The sequence below is a fragment of the Haliotis rufescens genome, unplaced genomic scaffold (genome assembly GCF_023055435.1).
Source record: "Haliotis rufescens isolate VD_foot unplaced genomic scaffold, xgHalRufe1.0.p SCAF_18, whole genome shotgun sequence".
Lineage (NCBI taxonomy): Eukaryota > Metazoa > Mollusca > Gastropoda > Lepetellida > Haliotidae > Haliotis > Haliotis rufescens.
In genome coordinates this window covers 19,528,861-19,549,401 of record NW_025963868.1, presented here as the reverse complement: position 1 = coordinate 19,549,401, position 20,541 = coordinate 19,528,861, and the positions used below count along the sequence as shown (strand labels likewise).

The following is a 20,541-nucleotide window of genomic DNA, read 5'->3' as shown; positions in this document are numbered from 1 at the left end:
TGTAACCTGATATGTGACCACAAATGTAGCACCCATACATCATATACATTGTTTATCAATAATATATCATAGACTTATATATTACTCCGTCGTTACTACCCGGAGGTGGTTGTTAATACATACCTACGACTCACGCCTTCATAACTTTCTACACCCGTGAAGATCAGGGGTAGAATAGGTCTTCAGCAACCCATGTTTGCCGTAAAAGGCGACTATGCTTGTCGTAAGAGGCGACTTGCGGGATCGGGTGGTCAGGCTCGCTGACGTAGTTGTCATTGATCTCAACTGCGTTGATCGATGCTCATGATATCAATCACTGGTTTTCCACGAAGATGTTTTATTTTCACCACGGTAATCGGGAAACAAACAAACTTTCGCATAATGTTTTTGGTTTTTACATTATTGGAGATTTACAACCTGACAAGACACACTAGGTATCCAGTGCGCAATGTTAACAAAATAGCTGTCATGGACATTTTGTAAACATTCGCATATTCAATACGTTTGACGAGCTATCAGCTGCTGATAATCACGTTAATGCTTTACAATACTTACATAGCCAGTCAGTGAAATGATTGAACTTTTAACATTACGTCGTGTTTAGACGAAGATGTGCAGTTTTCACAACGTCAAATACACTCGGCACAGCGATACAGGCTATTTTTATGTGGCAACCCGAGGGTTTTTGTTAAACATATTTTATTCCGTTTGAAATAGATTGGGAACAAGTTATCTAACTTAGGACTCCCTCTCGATGGTATTTACAAAAGCTTGTACAGTAAATCATATACAAGGAAAACAGAAAAGAAGATGAGTGTATGGACATAAAAAAAATGTACAAAAGAGAGTCTAGTAGATTTACATAAAAATGTTACCCAAATCTCTTTGTATGACTTATAAACATTTGCACTGCCTTAAAGATATGTTGATTTTCGATAATGGACAAAAATTCATTTCCGTTTAACATCAAACGTAAATCTGTAAAATGTCCCGAATTATTATTAACTTAGATTTTCTTTGGTGGACGTACAATGGACACTCTAATAAATAATGAAATGCGTTTTCACATGGATTACCACATTGACATATTGGATCATATTTGATCTTTACTATGTATAAATCATAATTTAACTGGCTTTTCATGTATCTTAATCGAGTATGAGAAATATGTAACTTTCTAACACCATAAGAAAAATATGGAGGTGCTATACCTTGCTCATTTTGTATGTATGACTTGAATTGAGATGTAGATGTACAATTTCTACCTGTGTTAATGAATTCCTTACGACTGCACTGCATCTCTATCTCGGTGGCCCCAGACATCGACGACTATAGGTCTTGGGTATTTGCTGTTCTAGCTTCTCACTCTATGGACTCGCCAAAATGTCATGTTGTTTACACATTCCTGAGACATTAGCAAGTTTTCGGGTGGTAGTTTTCTCACCACTTCCTCCGTATTTTCTTCTCCTTCCTCAGTTTCACGTTTCCTCCTGTACACCAGATAGTATCAGATTCTTCCTCATTGACCTGGACTGTAGATGTTGTAAGGCGTCGTGTTGTTTCCTTAGCGCATCTTCATGTTGAGTAATTCTCTCAGGCTCTGAACCGACACTGACCCTGTTTGTATTAATTTCCTCCTGAAGCGCCCGTACCTGTCCACTTGTTGACTGGTGATGCTCGGGATGTGCACACTTCGGCCATTCAGCTTACTTTCATGACAACCAATCACCGACTTTAGTTTATTCATCTTATTTTCCAAAAGGTCGAGTCTTGCTAGCTTTTGATTATGGAGGCTGACTGCCCCCGCTATGTTCATGAATGCACCAAGTTGACCCATATCCTCAGGCTGGTGTGTGACTTGCATCGGGGTCAATGAGTGCATTGTGTGCTGTGGAGCGTGGCCGTGAATGTAGGCAAAGAAGTCCCCGACATATTTGCAAAAGATATTATACAGCACTGTCCTGGCCTGCCAAATAGAGTCACTGGTGTTGAAGGCTTTTTCTGGACATACATTTGATTTCTGATGGCGATTTCGAATTATCGGACTCGACGTGGCAGCTGTTCTTTCAATCTTGGCTGATGTTTTGTGCACTAGCAGCTTTACAGTGTCTCTTTCTTCTTGGCATGGGTGCACTGGTACCTGACACACGTGTTGTCACTGTCATCTCACTTCTCATGCTGGGTACCTGACACACGTGTTGTCACTGTCATCTCACTTCTCATGCTGGGTACCTGACACACGTGTTGTCACTGACATATCACTTCCCATGCTGGGTACCTGACACACGTGTTGTCACTGACATATCACTTCCCATGCTGGGTACCTGGCACACGTGTTGTCACTGACATATCACTTCACATGATGGGTACCTGGCACACGTGTTGTCACTGTCATCTCACTTCTCATGCTGGGTACCTGACACACGTGTTGTCACTGACATATCACTTCACATGCTGGGTACCTGGCACACGTGTTGTCACTGTCATCTCACTTCACATGCTGGGTACCTGGCACACGTGTTGTCACTGTCATCTCACTTCACATGCTGGGTACCTGGCACACGTGTTGTCACTGTCATCTCACTTCACATGCTGGGTACCTGGCACACGTGTTGTCACTGTCATCTCACTTCTCATGCTGGGTACCTGACACACGTGTTGTCACTGACATATCACTTCACATGCTGGGTACCTGGCACACGTGTTGTCACTGACATCTCACTTCACATGCTGGGTACCTGGCACACGTGTTGTCACTGTCATCTCACTTCTCATGCTGGGTACCTGACACACGTGTTGTCACTGACATATCACTTCACATGCTGGGTACCTGGCACACGTGTTGTCACTGTCATCTCACTTCACATGCTGGGTACCTGGCACACGTGTTGTCACTGACATATCACTTCACATGCTGGGTACCTGGCACACGTGTTGTCACTGACATATCACTTCACATGCTGGGACCGGGAGTACTAAATCTCAAATATCCAGGGAGCGCAATGTCCGTGTCCCCCACCATATCCATGACGTCACCAACAAACCGTTATGAAACACGCGTCTCATAACACTTGCATGACATTTGATTGACCGGTATGCGACCTTTGACGTTTCTTGTACTACTTGTTATTCATTTATTCATTAGTTTGTTTACGAACGTAAACAAGAATGGATACCTCATAATGTAGGTCTATTCATGATGCTTTTGTATAGATACATTGAGGCTGTCAGGCGAGTGTGTATGTGGATGGTAAATATCCTGTATTAGGAATAAACATTGCATTTACCAAACCATGGCGGGCGAAATTTATAGTGTACTATGTACTATTAATACTAATACATTAAATCATTATGATGACGTCACGCTATTGTTTCTGCAGTTGATTCACGTGCCATTCTGAACGTGCATCTAAACAAGCAAACCTGACACAGCTACAATTCCTTTTGCAAAATTATATCAATCATTAAACAAGGTTTAAGGCGGAGTAATCACTCCAAACTGTTGATCCCGGTAGTAGAGCCAACTCGCCCTTCGGCATTAATATATTACGTCATAATGACAGTGGCGTAAGTACCATGTATGCAAAAAGACAATTGCCTAAAGAAAATGTTTTAACTTTGTCAGTGATCGACTTTCGTGGATGTCAGACAACAGTACGTCATGGACCGTGAACTCTGCCCTCAGCCGTGTGGTCCTGAGAGAGGAGTCGGAATAGGCAACACCGACATCGCGTCTGCGCCGGCGGGCGTCCTGGGTCGCCCCCTTGAGTGTGCTGCACCTGTCAAGTGTGTCTGGTGCCGTATGGCCTGACCTAGGCGTTGGTGGAAGTTGATGAATAACATACATAAATCCGGATAAGAATATAGTCCCAAGTAATCATTGCTGGTCGTAAGAGACGACTAACGGGAACGGGTGGCCATGCTAACTTACTGCTTATAACGTCATAACATCAGCTACTGGATTGTCTGGTGGGATTGTTTACGGACCGCCGTTATAGCGCGAGAGTATTGCTGGGTGCGTCTCAAAACAACAAAACACCATGGCGTCCGTTGTCAAGAAGTTGTTGCATTTTCGTATCAATATTGGGTCAAGCTTATTTATATTTGAAACACCAAAATAACCATAGTACTTTTATGAAAATTATTCTTCTTTCGACTGTTTTATAATGTTATTCTAACAGATCACTACAAGTCCATAACAGTGTTCATAGGGCAGCGCATGTTCGAACCGATTGAACTATTGTTAAAGGTGCAACTTTGTATCTGAAGAGCAGTCTGTAAGTCTATATAACTGAATCTTCTGCTGGCTTGTCAACTTTGACCTTGTTTTAAAAGTGATTGTGAACATGTGAACTTTTGATAAGGAAAAGTATTACAACTCTTTACATCTGTAAGTTACCTACATGTTACTTTGCTTATACAAATTGATTAAATTATCAAAATATAACCAATATTCGTCATACAATCTCCTCCCATTTGTCTACGTATTCTACACACACTACAGTAGATCGGCATTCGTCGATCCCTGTGTTCAGCCATTTTTTCAGTGAGTGAGTATGGTTTTACGCCGCTTTTAGCAATATTCCAGCAATATCACTGATACCAGATATGGGTTTCACATATTGTACCCATGTGGGGAATCGGACCCGGGTCTTCGGCGAGACGAGCGAAAGCGTTGACCACTCGGCTACCCCATCATGCAATGCTGAATGAAACAGTACATTCAACCTTAAATGGAACGTGTATGTCACTGATGAGACATGTATGTATCACGTAAAGGGTAGATGTCTCGGCAGAATAAAGCCAACGGATAAAAGAGATATCCGTTGGGGTCATATCCGGATAAATATGCAAACGTAAGAGGTCACGTAGGTACTGCTTTCAATATTGTGTAGCCTTTGTCTATCGGCGGTTGAGTCAGGATTGATGATCGCGACCCTGGACACATAACTAGGAGACTTGTCAACATTATCTAGATAATAGTGAGTGAGTTCAAGTTCAACGTCGCATCGGCATTATTTCAGCCATAGAGCGACTATTCAGGTAATAGTCTAAGAATCGATGTTCAAAATTACAGGGGTGTAACTGAGGCCTTTTACATGTTTAAGGCAACTATGGAGGTATAATATTGCGAGGACATTGAGCGAGAACGATCGGGATATGAGTTCCCATACCGAGTGCGATGCGGGATCTTTTCCCGAATTCAAAGCCGGCAGAATAGCTTCTCGTAGATAAAGGGCAATGACAACTGAAATAATTTTTTAATGGGTATTTTATCTTTGTCATTATCTTTTATCATTGTCTGATGTTTGTTTGTTTGTCGTTTAACGCCGCACTCAGCAATATTCCAGCTCTATGACGGCGGTCTGTACATAATCGAGACTGGACCAGACAATCCAGCGATTGATATCATGAGCATCGATCCACGCAATTGTGATACGATGACATGTATCAGCCAAGTCAGCGAGCCTGACCACCCGATCCCGTTAGTTACCTTGCCTTAAGTTAGCAATGTATGCATGACGTGTAGTTAGATCGCGTTCAAATGAAATGTAAACTTAAAGACGTGTTCAGGTGCCCGGGTAAATCAGTCACACGATCTAGCACTACCCCCTGAATCACCACACGGTAAGGGCTAACTGTAGGGTTATAACGTGACGTCTTACTTCGTTAGATGCAGACATCTGCAATGCAATTCTACCTTAGTGTTCATCCTCCAGGCCCAGATGCACTGTGTCGGCCCCGGCACTGGTGTTGACGGTGGCAGTATCTACACTGAAGCTACCCCTGTATCTCGAGGAGGATGGAGTTGCCCAGCATCACCCCATACTGTTCTTACCTTGTCCGGACGGACGCAACAGATTCACCTAGTTAAAGAACTTTTACTTTTTAAGATGTGTCTGTTGCGTGAGTTGCTGTGACACTATAGTAGTGATGTTGTTGCCAATGATATGACATGGTGTTATTCTCCCTCCCTGCTTTCTGAATAATAATTCAAATAATATTTTCAAGAATTCGAATATCCGCTTAATAACTATTTATTCAAATGATTCATGAATTTGTGTTAACTTTCTGAGTGAATGTTTAAACGAATGTCGGTTGGTGAAATAGATAAAAAATGCATTTTTGAATGATAGTCCCCTTTTTTACTGTTTATCACTCGCACATGTACATATCACATGTGGTATCAGCCAGTGTCTATCTGTCACCTGTCAGTCAAAGGCATGATGAGGAGAATATGGTTGCGTCACAACCTTTAAGTTTCCTATCGAACGTGACCTCGTTCATACTCGACTACAACCTTTCTGAAATGACGCACCATGCACCGTCACCGGTGAAACCCGCCTGATCATGATCTCTCACCGTTTGACACTCACCATGAACCCCGCCACTGCGCCCCTGATGACTGACAGGTTGCCTACATAAGGGATATATGGATAACAACAGTGGGAGAATGTTGCGGACCCTTCGAATAACTTGAATGTCTATGATAAGTCCTCGATGTCCTCCAACGCCCATGCTCTCTATGTCTTCGCACGTTATTGTGAGTGAATGTTGTTTTACGTCTCATTCAACTATATTCCACCTGTACCACGGCGGAGGACATACATTCATACTTATAGTGCAGCTATAGTGAAGGCATACCCTTGCTTGCACACTGATCCATTGACCGGGGTAATTTTTGTTTGTTTGTTTGTTTAACGCCGCACTCAGCAATATTCCAGCTATGCGACGGCGGTCGAAAATAATCGAGTCTGGACCAGACAATCCAGTGGTTGACATCATAAGCATCGATCCACACAATTGGGATACAATAACATGCATCAACCAAGTCAGCGAGCCTGACCACCCGATCCCGTTAGTCGCCTCTTACGACAAGCACAGTCGCCTTTAACGGCAAGCAAAGTGCGTAGTTACATGCTACATGTTACATCTCTCAGACACACGAGTGTGTGTATAATCACACACATACACACACACACACTCACACACACACACACACACTCACACACACACAAAGTACATGTTACATCACACACACACTCACTCACTCACACACACACAAAGTACATGTTACATCACACACACACTCACACACTCACACACACACAAAGTACATGTTACATCACACACACACTCACTCACTCACACACAAAGTACATGTTACATCACACACACACACGTGTGTGTGTATAATATCACACGCACACAAAGTACATGTTACATCACACACACACTCACTCACTCACACACACACAAAGTACATGTTACATCACACACACACTCACACACTCACACACACACAAAGTACATGTTACATCACACACACACTCACTCACTCACACACAAAGTACATGTTACATCACACACACACACGTGTGTGTGTATAATATCACACGCACACAAAGTACATGTTACATCACACACACACTCACTCACTCACACACACACAAAGTACATGTTACATCACACACACACTCACTCACTCACACACACACACACAAAGTACATGTTACATCTCTCACACACACGTGTGTGTGTATAATATCACACACAGACACACACTCACACACACACAAAGTACATGTTACATCACACACACACTCACTCACACACACACACACACAAAGTACATGTTACATCTCTCACACACACGTGTGTGTGTATAATATCACACAGACACACACTCACACACACACAAAGTACATGTTACATCACACACACACTCACACACTCACACAAAGTACATGTTACATCTCTCACACACACGTGTGTGCGTATAATATCACACACAGACACACACTCACACACACACAAAGTACATGTTACATCACACACACACACTCACTCACTCACACACACACAAAGTGCATGTTACATCTCTCACACACACGTGTGTGTGTATAATATCACACACAGACACACACTCACACACACACAAAGTACATGTTACATCACACACACACTCACACACTCACACAAAGTACATGTTACATCTCTCACACACACGTGTGTGTGTATAATATTTCACACACACACACACACACACAAAGTACATGTTACATCTCTCACACACACGTGTGTGTGTATAATATTTCACACACACACACACACACACACACACAAAGTACATGTTACATCTCTCTCTCACACACACTCAAACACACACACTCTCACACACACACATACATATACACTCTCTGTTTCACACACATACACACACACTCTGTCTCACTCACACACACACACACTCTCACTCTCTCTCTCTCACACACACACACGTTGTGACATGTACATTGAGTATCAGCTCGTTCCCGTCACTGTAATGGTTACAGTACATCAGGGTACAATGATGTTTTGTTCACAGCTAGTTCACGTCACTGTAATGGTTACAGTACATCAGGGTACAATGTTTTGTTCACAGCTAGTTCACGTCACTGTAATGGTTACAGTACATCAGGGTACAATGATGTTTTGTTCACAGCTAGTTCACGTCACTGTAATGGTTTCAGTACATCAGGGTACAATGATGTTTTGTTCACAGCTAGTTCACGTCACTGTAATGGTTTCAGTCACATCAGGGTACAATGATGTTTTGTTCACAGCTAGTTCACGTCACTGTAATGGTTACAGTACATCAGAGTACAATGATGTTTTGTTCACAGTTAGTTCACGTCACTGTAATGGTTACAGTACATCAGGGTACAATGATGTTTTGTTCACAGCTAGTTCACGTCACTGTAATGGTTACAGTACATCAGGGTACAATGATGTTTTGTTCACAGCTAGTTCACGTCACTGTAATGGTTTCAGTACATCAGGGTACAATGATGTTTTGTTCACAGCTAGTTCACGTCACTGTAATGGTTTCAGTCACATCAGGGTACAATGATGTTTTGTTCACAGCTAGTTCACGTCACTGTAATGGTTACAGTACATCAGAGTACAATGATGTTTTGTTCACAGTTAGTTCACGTCACTGTAATGGTTACAGTACATCAGGGTACAATGATGTTTTGTTCACAGCTAGTTCACGTCACTGTAATGGTTACAGTACATCAGGGTACAATGATGTTTTGTTCACAGCTAGTTCACGTCACTGTAATGGTTACAGTACATCAGGGTACAATGATGTTTTGTTCACAGCTAGTTCACGTCACTGTAATGGTTACAGTACATCAGGGTACAATGATGTTTTGTTCACAGCTAGTTCACGTCACTGTAATGGTTACAGTACATCAGGGTACAATGATGTTTTGTTCACAGCTAGTTCACGTCACTGTAATGGTTACAGTACATCAGGGTCAATGATGTTTTGTTCACAGCAGACAGAGATAACCAGATAACGTTGTCGCCGGCCCCGGCCGCTCACAGATGTGCGGGGTCAGTTGTACAGAGGATGCACTGACTGGATCACTCAGGACAGACATCTGCAGCTGTGAGACAACGTGGCGCCCAACTCATCTGCTTGCATTTCAACGAAGACAAAACTATTTGTAGTTGTAGGTCCATTCATATAATTTGCGTAGTTGTTTTGACCTTTACGCCAAATTTTACTCTTTTCGGTGGATGCTCTGGACTGGTTATTCTCTTGCATTGCCAATTTATGTTGTAGGAGATATAGAGGTTATCACGCTTGTGTGTTTGGGGATGGTAAATATCCTGCATTAGGAATAAACATTGTATTTAGCGAGCCTTGGCGAGCTAAATACATAGTGTTTATTCCTAATAATTCCTTTAATTCTTTGCTTCAAAATAGCTTCCCCTCTCTCACAAACATTATCGAAACATTGCGAGTTTTCCTGGAATGCGCGCATTAATATTTATTACGTCACAGGGTAAGTGATGTGTCAGTCGGACAGTGACAGTAGCCAATATAGTTCCAACTGAAATCTGTTTCTTATGCAGTGGCGAAGCAACATATACGCAAACAACAATTGTTTTTAACTGCCTTTCGCGGCAATCCATCGGTCTGTCCGCTAGAGTAACTGCCCTTTGTCAAAGGGAAGCTACTCTAACCCTATAGTCTATGAGACGTCACGGCCACGTTCAGACGTTGTTGACAGTCGGTCGGTCCTGTCATAACGCTAAGAAGTGTAGTCAGATGTACACACAACGACAAAACGAAACAAGGTAACAATTCAAACATATTTCGGCCAAATCAAAGTATTATTTATTTACGGAGAAGGTTTCAAGCTGCAGAGGTCTACAACCACAGGTATGGCCACTGATCCCGCTTGGCTAGGCCTCGTGACCTCGATCGCCGAATGACGAGGGCGACGCCATGTTTGTTTATAAACAGTGAAAGTAGTCCCTACTTGACCTTTGATATTTGCATCTCTATCCGCATATGACCCCAACGGATATCGTTTTTATCCGTTGGCTTTATCCTGCCGAGAAACCTACCCATTATATGATAAATAGAGAATACTACACTCATTCTCGTTAGATACCATTTTTACGAAACGAGTGGACTTTCTATGGTATCTAACCGAGCTAACCTACCCATTATATGATAAAGCGAATTATTAGTAATGTCATTTCCAATAATATAACGTATTGATATCATATACACAAACTATTAAGGATCACGGTTTTAATAACAAATAATTTGTTTTTGAACACATTATCCAGTCTCCATACAAGATTCCAGCATCATCTCCCCCCTCCTCCCCATGACAAAAATATTAATAAATTATCAAATGGCCAGTCCCTTAGAGAATTTGGCCAATTAACATCATGTGTCATAACAATGTTTGTGCGATGTCTGTATACGTATCACCTCCGTGGTCCTGTGGTAGAGCGCCCCCCCCCCCCCCCCCCCCCCCACACACACACGTGTGCATGCGCGTCGCAATATAAGTGCTCTAATCTGGCATCACCTCACCTCACCTCAAACCGACGATTTATAATTAGCTCCTTCTTATCGGAGGCATGTATGCCTATGAGCAATAAATGTAAGCGCGACAATGCGACATTTGGATGAAATATCGCGTTTAGTTTAGCACTTGTGTTCTTTTTTCATCACATGACTTATGTAAAAGGCGACTGACTCAATATTTTAACATCTCTGAGTTTTTAATACTTGCAGCTAAATGTGATCAGTGTATGTGTGTGTGCATGTAGTATTAACGTGATGAATGGAGAGGCGGGGAATATATACGGAAAATATCGTAAATATCTGGAGAATGATGTTTTTACATAATTAATTCAAAATTGTTGTTGGTATGTTGCAAATGTAACGCCAATAGTTAGGCAGTTTGAGGGGGAATCAGGCAATCAGGATCCGACATTCATGTGAAGGTAAGATGATAGCTTGTGGCCTACGTGTATTGACAAAAATATTTCTTCTACGTATTTGTGACTGTTACACTGTTCTAGCATACGCAGGCAGACACACAAACATCCTATAGCATGACTTGTAGCATATTTTAACTCCTTTTAAACACATTTTAGATGGGGCGACAATACTACATATTTTGTCCTTTCAAACGCGACAATGCTGCCTGTGGTTGATATGATACATTGTCGCGTTTGGGGTAATTGTAATTGTGAAAACGTAAGGGTGACAACTCGACGTTGTCTCTTCTAGGATTCCATACTGGGATAGTTAAAGTTGAAAGTACGAAGTCTGTCATCAAGGCCTATGGGCCATTGTTTGCCGGTGTTTGTGTGACATAGTCAAGATAACACACCGCCTGACCAGTCTGCCTGTACAATCAGCCCAGAGAGCACTTTAAGGGAGTGATATGAGCCTACTATAACTGCGCGGAAGACTATGGGTGTCTTATTTGAGCTGAAGTCAAACAGCAACACACTGAAGCGACAGAGTGATTTTGTACAATGTACATCCCGTTTCGTTTGTGTTAATACGAGACTTATTCACTGTAATCTTGTGCAGGATTCGGTGTCATTTAAGGAGTTGTGGAAATGGTTTCATAATACAATCAAAGTGTGAGAAACTAAATCACAAGGTTGTTAACAGATTCTCACAAGGCATTATTATTGAATAGTGTCATAAGATATCGTGACGGGACAATACGAAATAAATATTGGCTTATTAATATTAGAACTTTATTTGGTGCAACGTGAACAAAGTATGTAGCATAAATTCTCCTCTGAATGTTTTTCAGAAGGTATTGCAAGAGGTTGCCACAACTGACCTGACGCGTTTACAATTTTCAGATGAAGTGAGGTGGAAATGGGTTTAACGTCGTGTCTAAGATTATTGCACTTATATAGAGACGTGCTGGTCCACTGAGATACCATGCCCCAGTTTAACATGAATGCCCCACTCAGACACAGTTTACCGACTTCAAGCCGACCAGTCCTCGTTTAAGCCCCTTAATGCCGAGCGCCAGGCAGGGTAACAACAAATACCATCTTTTGGTATGACGAGGCCCGGCATCGAACCCCGAACCTTCTACCCTCCGGGCGCACGCTCCCCCACTAGACCACGGAGGCCGTCTTACAACTTTCAGACGACATGATTCAACAATATTTTTAGTCCACTAGTTTTGTTACAGGATAAACCATTGCAGTACCCCTATCAATTGTTGAGTAGCATATGATCAGAATGTAGGGTAATTGTTAACTGTCTCATAAACGGTTTAGTTTCTGCGACCACGTAACGTGAGATCAAAGAGTCAACTACATGTTTAGTTTAAAATAACAGTTGTAGGTCCTGACTAACACGTCTAATTGACAAAACGTAAGTGCATTAAGGCAAATATGTGTATTGTGTAGATCAGTTCACCTTCCTCCAAATACCGGTATCATAGTCGCCTTTATCATTGTACAACAGGAAAATGACACAACCTTAATGTCGCAATGGACTTTCCCAGCTGCCTCCACTCGCGATAAGAGCAAGAGTGTGTATAAAGAAGCGCATGTATTACCTGAGCAGAACGTCCGAACGTCCGCTAACAGGTCAGGTATGGATCATTTCTCATTTTCATATTGTCCCCAGCGCGATGTATTAATGATGAGTGCCCAGCATGGTAATATTCGTGAAGGGGTGGCAGGAGATGGAGGCAATGTAAATTTTGCTTCAATATTTGTTGAGTCATAGTTTCGAGATATACAATTGTTTTCAGTGAAAGGAGTTATGCAATAGTGATCGAGATAGTGAGTGTAATAGCTGCGGAAGAGATCTGATTGATGTTTGTTGCACCTGTGATATACATATGTTAAATGGACGGTGTCCAGGAGACAGAGATGGTTCATTTACATGTTTTAAGACAGGTGGCGCCAAAATGCTGATTATTGTCTTTGTTCGTCAGAAAGTTTCGCCCTAAATATTGATTTTAGTATTGTTACCCGCTGTGAATCGGATTATTTTCCCATGGTATCCTCACTGAAGAACGAAGTTTAAACCAAGATATCTGTTAGTGAAAATATCGCTGAAGTCGATGGTATACAGAACATAAAAAGATGTATTTGGAAAGAAGTAGTAGCAGATGAGTTTGTTAACCATGTTGCCGATGCCCTTAGTACATATACTTTAGAAGAATGTATGCAGGACATTTATCAAGATGTTAATATGGCTGTTGCCAACTGGAATGTTTGTGCTTCTGTCAGTAGTTTGAATGTGAAGAGTAAGCAGACTGACATTTCATTCAAAAACCATGAGTGGTATGATCTAGAGTGTGAAAGGATGAAAAGGGAGAAATCTAGGTACTTGGATCAATTTAGAATATCTGGTTATTTAGAGGACCTTAGAACTTATCATATTTTAAGGAATCGATATGGGTGTATGTGCAGAAGAAAGAAGGAAGCATACGAAGACAATCAGATTAATGGTCTACGTAGTGCACAGGATAATAAGCGTTTTTGGAAGGAGGTTAAAAATCTAACGAAATATAGAAATATGACACCATCGTCAATATCTTCCTCACAATGGACTGAATATTTCCAACATGTGTTGAAGTTATCTGACATACCAGTTAATGATGATTTAATGGATGCAGCTGGTATTTTTATTTCAAACCATTCTGAAGATGCTTGTGATAAATGTATGAACGATCGATATATAGAAATTCTAAATGCTGACATTAGCAGTGAAGAAGTAGAAATTGCCATTTATTGTTTAAAAACAGGTAAAGCTGCTGGTCCTGATGGAATTTTGCCGGAAATGTTAATATCCTGTAAGACTCATATTATTCCATATTTGACGGTCATATTTAACCACGTAATGAACACTGGGTGTTATCCAGGCGAGTGGACAATGGACATTATTCAACCATTACACAAGAAAGGCTCTATCAATGAAGTAAATAATTATAGAGGAATAAGTTTAATGGATGTGTTTGGTAAATTGTTTATGACAATTATTAATCAACGACTACAGTTATTTGCCGATATCAGCAATGTAATACCGGTAGCAGAGGCAGGATTCAGGAGCGGGTACAGCACAATGGACAATATATTTACCTTACAATGTTTAATTGAAAAATATCTCTCGAAGCGCAGAGGACGTTTCTACTGCCTTTTTGTAGACTTCCGGAAAGCTTTTGACTATACATAGAAAATTATTATGGTATTCCGTTATGAAGAAGGGTATCCATGGAAGGTTTTGACAGTGCTACAAGATATGTATACAAAAATAAAGTGTGCCGTAAAAGTTTCTAAGAGCTCAGTCACAGAATATTTTAGTTCATTGAGTGGGGTAAGACAAGGGTGTATGGTTAGCCCCTTTCTTTTTACTATGTTTATTTTAGAACTACAAAATGATCTCGAACAATCTAATCATAGGGGTATAAATGTCGGGCAAGAATATTTGGAAATTCTCCTTTTACTATATGCTGATGATCTGTGCTTATTGGATGATACTGTAATAGGGCTTCAACGTAAAAATGCTGTCCTCGGGGGTTATTGCAAGTCCTGGGGTTTGGAAGTAAATACGGATAAAATAGAAATAATAGTTTTTAGAAGAGGAGGTTTATTACGAAAGACAGAGAAAGTGGTACTTTAATGGGAAGGTTATCAAAACAAAGTTATTACAATAACCTTGGAGTCATATTTTCAAGTAGATTATCTTGGACTAAAGGAGTGGAAACGTTGGTTGCTAAGGGAAATAAGGCGTTGCTTGCTCTCAAAAAGTTATATACCCTCTAATATTCTTGTTAAGTTATTTGATGTTAAAATAAAACCTGTAATATTATATGGTGTGGAAATGTGGGTTTTTCATATGTATCAATCTATTGAATCATTTCATACTAGTTTTTGTAAATTTGTATTGGGTCTGTGTAAACATGTATCAAGTACTGCAATTTTGCTAAAGTGTGGAAGAAACAGTTTGTCTGCTGATTATCATATAAAATGTATTAAATTCTTGTGTAAGATTGTTCATATGGATAACCAAAGAGACCCTTATCAATGTTACCAATGAATGAAAAGACTTGATGAAAGTGGTAGAACAACGTGGGCTTCTTATGTAAAACATTTTTTTTTATATGTTTGGATTTGGTGATGTATGGAATGCACAGTGTGTGTCGGATGTAAAACATTTTGTTTCAATGTTTAAGCAACGACTTATAGATTGTAACTGGCAGACTCTTCACGCTTCTATGTTTGATTCTGGGAAATTGCGATATTATTCCAAGTTTATAACTACTTTCTGTCCTGAATATTATATATCACTGCGAAGAGAAATCAGACGATATTTATGCTTATTACGGTTAAGTGAGTTACCATAAAGACCATTAAGAATTTGTAAACATTGTAATACTGGTGAAATAGATGATGAACTATATTTTCTGTTTAGCTGCCCTGCATATAATGATTTACGAAGTAATCATTTATGTTTTTTTGCAAACTGAATATGAAAGGGTGTTATTTACACTAAGTAAATGAACACAAGGAATGTCACATGGTTGACGAAGCTTGTAACATTTATCAAGAAAAGTTAGTATTCTGAACAATAATATTATGTAACATTTGTCTCTTGTCACAATGGATATCTATCTTTCATTATGTATAGGTATATAGGCCTTATTACTGTGAATAAACCAATACAGTCATGCAATTGTTTGGGGAACCACCAAACATGATATTCAACACGTCCAAAGGATGTTGTATTTAAATTCAAAATCTGAGAACAAAGTTCTGTTTCCAGCGTTTACGGGAACAGAAGATTTGTTTAAATCCTAGACATACCCATGGTGGGAGTCCAACGTCCATTTTTTGGGGCGTTTTTACCAAACATTTCCACCACCATACTACCCCAGCTCAAACTATATATTGGTATCAGTATTTGACGGGTTCGCGTACACTGCGTCCCTCCATCAGCCGTGCCCACGCACTGCCGCCTTGCGGTGAAGCCACGACCGGCTTCCAATGACGGTTCAGTTGACATCGCATTGACGAAAAAATTTCTCCACTGACACAGCGTGCAAAATGTGCCATAGTCTTGTGGTGCTTCACACGTATCAGGCCCCCCTTACCTCATTCCACGAGTACAACTAAACACACGTCTCCTTCAGTCAGCGTGTCGGCCCAATGTGTTCATGGGTATCCAGGACCGTCGTGTATGGCAGGAGTGCTGCTGTGCGGCGTCAGGCAACAAACAAACACGCACCTTCCCATACCACATATGTGAGTGGCGGGTGCCACCAGGGGGGCAGGAAGTGCTCACCCTTTTCGCGAACATCGGGTGTCACTGATGTCCAGCGATTCATTCGTGTATATTTCATCTTTGACGTTTACACCATATAGAATCTGCTGCGGAGAACAAGTGATACTGGTTAGTCCTTGGCTTTAACGTTTTATATTTACATATCCATGAAGTGTTGATGATGTCTTTAACTGAGCCAGTGAGTTGTTTGACATCGTCGTAGGGTGCACGACTGATACCGGATTTACCTTCTCCAGGTGCAGGGAGCTCCACATTGGATCAAAACTAATACCGACATCTATTACGTTATGACTATGAAACAATTGCCGTACATGTACTCTTAAAAGGTAGGGGACCATAAAATACAAAAGGTTAACACCAAGTATTAGAACAATGATAAGTGTTGACGACAAACGTCTAATCCAAGAAGACCGCCTCCGTGGCCTAGGGGTAGAGCGTCTGCCCAGAGAGCGGGAGGTCGGGTTTCGAACCCGGCCGCGTCATACTAAAAGATATTAAAAGATGGTACTTGACGCAACCTGTCTTTTAGCGGCTAAAACAAGTACTGGTCAGCCTAAAGTCAGTATACTGTGTCCGAGCGGGGTATTCATGTTAAACTGCGGCATGGTATCTTAGTGGGCAAGCACTATAAATCGGCATTGGTCCGGACTAGTACACACACACACATAAACACACACGTGCATATGCACGTCGCTATATAAGTGCAATAATCTGGAGCGCGACCTTAAGCCCCATTTCACCTCATCTCGCCATTTATAACACGTTTAGCTCTAGAAATGGAATGGAGTGGCGAGCTAGGTAAAACAACAAGAAGTAGGTAGTTTCAAGCATGTGTTTGAGGCATTCATAATGATGACTGGGTGTTGCCCTGAAAAGGGCCGTTGGAATGGTGGGAAGGAACAGTATTTACTAACTAACTTGAGTCTTACTAACTATCCCCCACAATACATGCAGACATACAAGGTGGCTGCCGGGAAAAAGTCGAATATGTTGAGCAGAATCGCTTTTAGCACCGAGTGCATTTGATGCACCCTCAATTCTGAGGGGACACTTTTACCTGGGTCGAATCGGTTGGTGTTGGTGTTGGTATTCCAGAGGTATCAACGCCAGTCTATTCTGACTTCCTGTTTCGCATCCTTCTGGGGGACGGACTGCATCTCAGACACAGTTCCTTCGGTGAGGCTGCTGTCTTGTGGACTGGCAGGGAATTCTGGCTTCCATGTTGTCAACAGTTAGCTGGACTGACAGCCTTCTCCAAGAATCCTGAGCTTATATTGGTGCGTGCGCCGATGACGTCACAGATGCGCGAGAATGTCATGACATCGTCGGTGCGCGTGTGATGACATCATGCCTTGGGAGGCTTTTTCTGATTGAGCCCTGCTATATAATGAGGGGCGGAGGGACGTCACTGTATTGTTTGACAGCAACATGGCGATGTACAATGTGCAAAGGCTGCCTACCTGTGTACGCCCGAGGCATTATAGCATATGATGGGACATTTTAGTATCTTTATTGCCATTCCAAGTGAAGGACACGTACGTGCGACGTTTTACCCACGGCTGTAAGTGTCCCATCAGAAGAAAGATGGCGACCTATAAATGCCTGTGTCGCGTCGTGTGACTCTCACGATCCAATGGCCCCTTTTAGGACCAACTCCAAAATCTCTCTGATCATTGCAAAAAAAAAAAAAAATAACAATGTCATCACTTTTCAAAATTTCTTTGCCCCGATAACAAGAACACTTCACGAAAGACACATGATAGGGGCGTCCGGTTCCCTGGTCTTTTGTTTGCAAACTCTGAGAACTTATAGGAGAACTTTATCATGAGAGCCATAACATGAGAACCATAAAATGTCTAAGATCGAGTCCTTCATTATTTGTGGCATCGTGGGGATCAAACTGTTCCATTGCACCTTCAAAAGACCACCCACCGGCACGATAGGTCAACACATACAAACAGTACATACCACAACGTGTGCTGTACCAGGCTTGAAGAGAAAGAAATTCCAATGTTTCATTTGCCATCCATCGAAGGTCATGACATCCTGAACGTCTGGGTGTTGTTGGTAGCGATCGAATCCATCCGATGTTGTCCTGTGAGATGACTGGGGTCCGTGTTGACAATGTATGCTTCGGGATACCGCCCCTGTGGTTGTTCACTCATCACTGTGGCTGTTCAGTGATCTCTGGCAAATGTGCCTTCGTGGAGAGATCTGAGCACAGGGTCTCGTTGCTCATTTCGTTTGTGGAACATGTTCATAGAAAGTTGTTTGAGGGCTGCACTGTTGTCCCCGGTGTTACCTTTGATTTCAGTTCCATGCACCTTCTGCCTATTGAGTTTGAACTTGAGGCTGTCCACTTTGAAGTGCTGGAAATGGAAGGGATTTTGATCTTGCTGCCAGCAAAGGCTTCGTTGTCCACAAGTCCCAGGAAACCCATGTGGGCAGTTGGCCTCCAATCAATTGATCTTCGTGGAAAGCATGCCCTCCTCTGTGACTTGGACTCGGGTCAAATAGTTTGGGGCCGTTACTCCTGGTGACATGTGTTTCACATGTTGTTCCCGTATGGCAAGATTAATTTTGATGTACGTAAAAATCGGCTTCGGTTAGTCCAAATCGACAATTGACATCTCCAGCACTGATCAAGTAGAAATCATTGGGACTGCGAATCAGTTCTAATTTCATGGGGACCCCATCTCCCAAATAACGTTCTAGGAGAAATGGGTCAGAATGTACACGACCTGTCAGTTCCACTTTTCTGGTGGGCAGAATGCCCCGTCGTTGTGCTACTCTCCCTGTGTTTGGCTACAGCATTGTATTGATCCATCCAGCTTCATCTGTATACCATCCTTCGCACTAGGGAAACTATTTAACACAACATGACGCCTGAAAACAACCACAGACCACACCTCAGTACAGATCAATACAAGAGAATAACAACGCATTCATGTTTAGACGAGTCTGTTTAGCGTGTGGGGCTGATAAATGTTACGTCTGTAGATCTGCAATTTCCCTATTTATTTCAAATATTTCAATTTCATAATTCAGTATATTTTATCACATTTCTCTTACACAAATACATGAAATGAAAGTTAAATGTTTCACGTTTACAGTTATCATTAGAAACAGTGATGAGTCAGTGGAGTCAGTATTGATTCTATTCTCAAAACGTTGAACTGCATGAAGAAAATATTTAGAAATGTTACAACATTTACATGTTGAATGGTGAGTGAGAGTTGGGGTTCTGATTCTGACAGTGTTTAGATCATATCATGACAGTAAGTTGTAAATGGGGAAGGAATCCTGAAGTTAGCCATACATTGCACCCACCCTGTAAACAAAGAAGTCACCAATACAGTGTTTGTAAAAACACACCGCGATATTATGACGTCACAGACATTTCATCATGATGACGCAAACAATGTGACATCACATGAGGGTTTACTTCGGACTTCTTCCAACATTCTGCTGACACGAAGAATTAGTGTTCAAAGTGGCGTTAATGCCAATTGACACATTCTAGCGGATATGCGACAGTACTCCGAGATGATGCTTCGTTGAGTGGATGCACTGTTGTACACCGCACAGTTCAGATTAGAATATCTAGAACATGGATACAGTGTACCCGTGTAGAAATTAAGTAACATTAGCTCAGCTTGTTGTCCTGATTCAATACGAATATAATTGCTCAAAGAAACGTTAGCATAGGTAACTGACAAGGGATCACATGGGTTCAAGCATGTGTGTCTTCTACGGAAGACTTCCTCATCTACACTACAATGAGTTCACCAGTGACAAATTTGCCTTTTTGTAATGGTACAGACACACAGCTGTGCTTATGCCACTAAGAATTGCAAAATCACCGGTAGCTGATCTACTCAAGTCACGGACCGCCGCTTGGGCAT

At 41.6% G+C, this 20,541-nt stretch overlaps 1 protein-coding gene across 46 annotated transcripts in view; it reads left to right on the top strand.

The window, feature by feature from the left end:
• Positions 1-6,460: 6,460 nt before the first annotated feature.
• Positions 6,461-20,541, top strand: part of LOC124125313 (zonadhesin-like) — a 345,476-nt gene continuing 331,395 nt past the window's right edge. For 38 of the 46 annotated variants that reach the window (XM_048398317.1, XM_048398327.1, XM_048398340.1 and 35 more), the window contains exon 1: positions 12,809-12,930. In XM_048398317.1, the coding sequence (XP_048254274.1) occupies positions 12,824-12,930 (107 nt within the window). In that variant the 5' untranslated portion in view covers positions 12,809-12,823. Of the gene's footprint in view, positions 6,545-12,185; positions 12,936-16,684; positions 16,745-20,541 lie in introns of those variants that run through there. The other 8 variants (XM_048398364.1, XM_048398363.1, XM_048398361.1 and 5 more) reach the window with 6 other exon arrangements.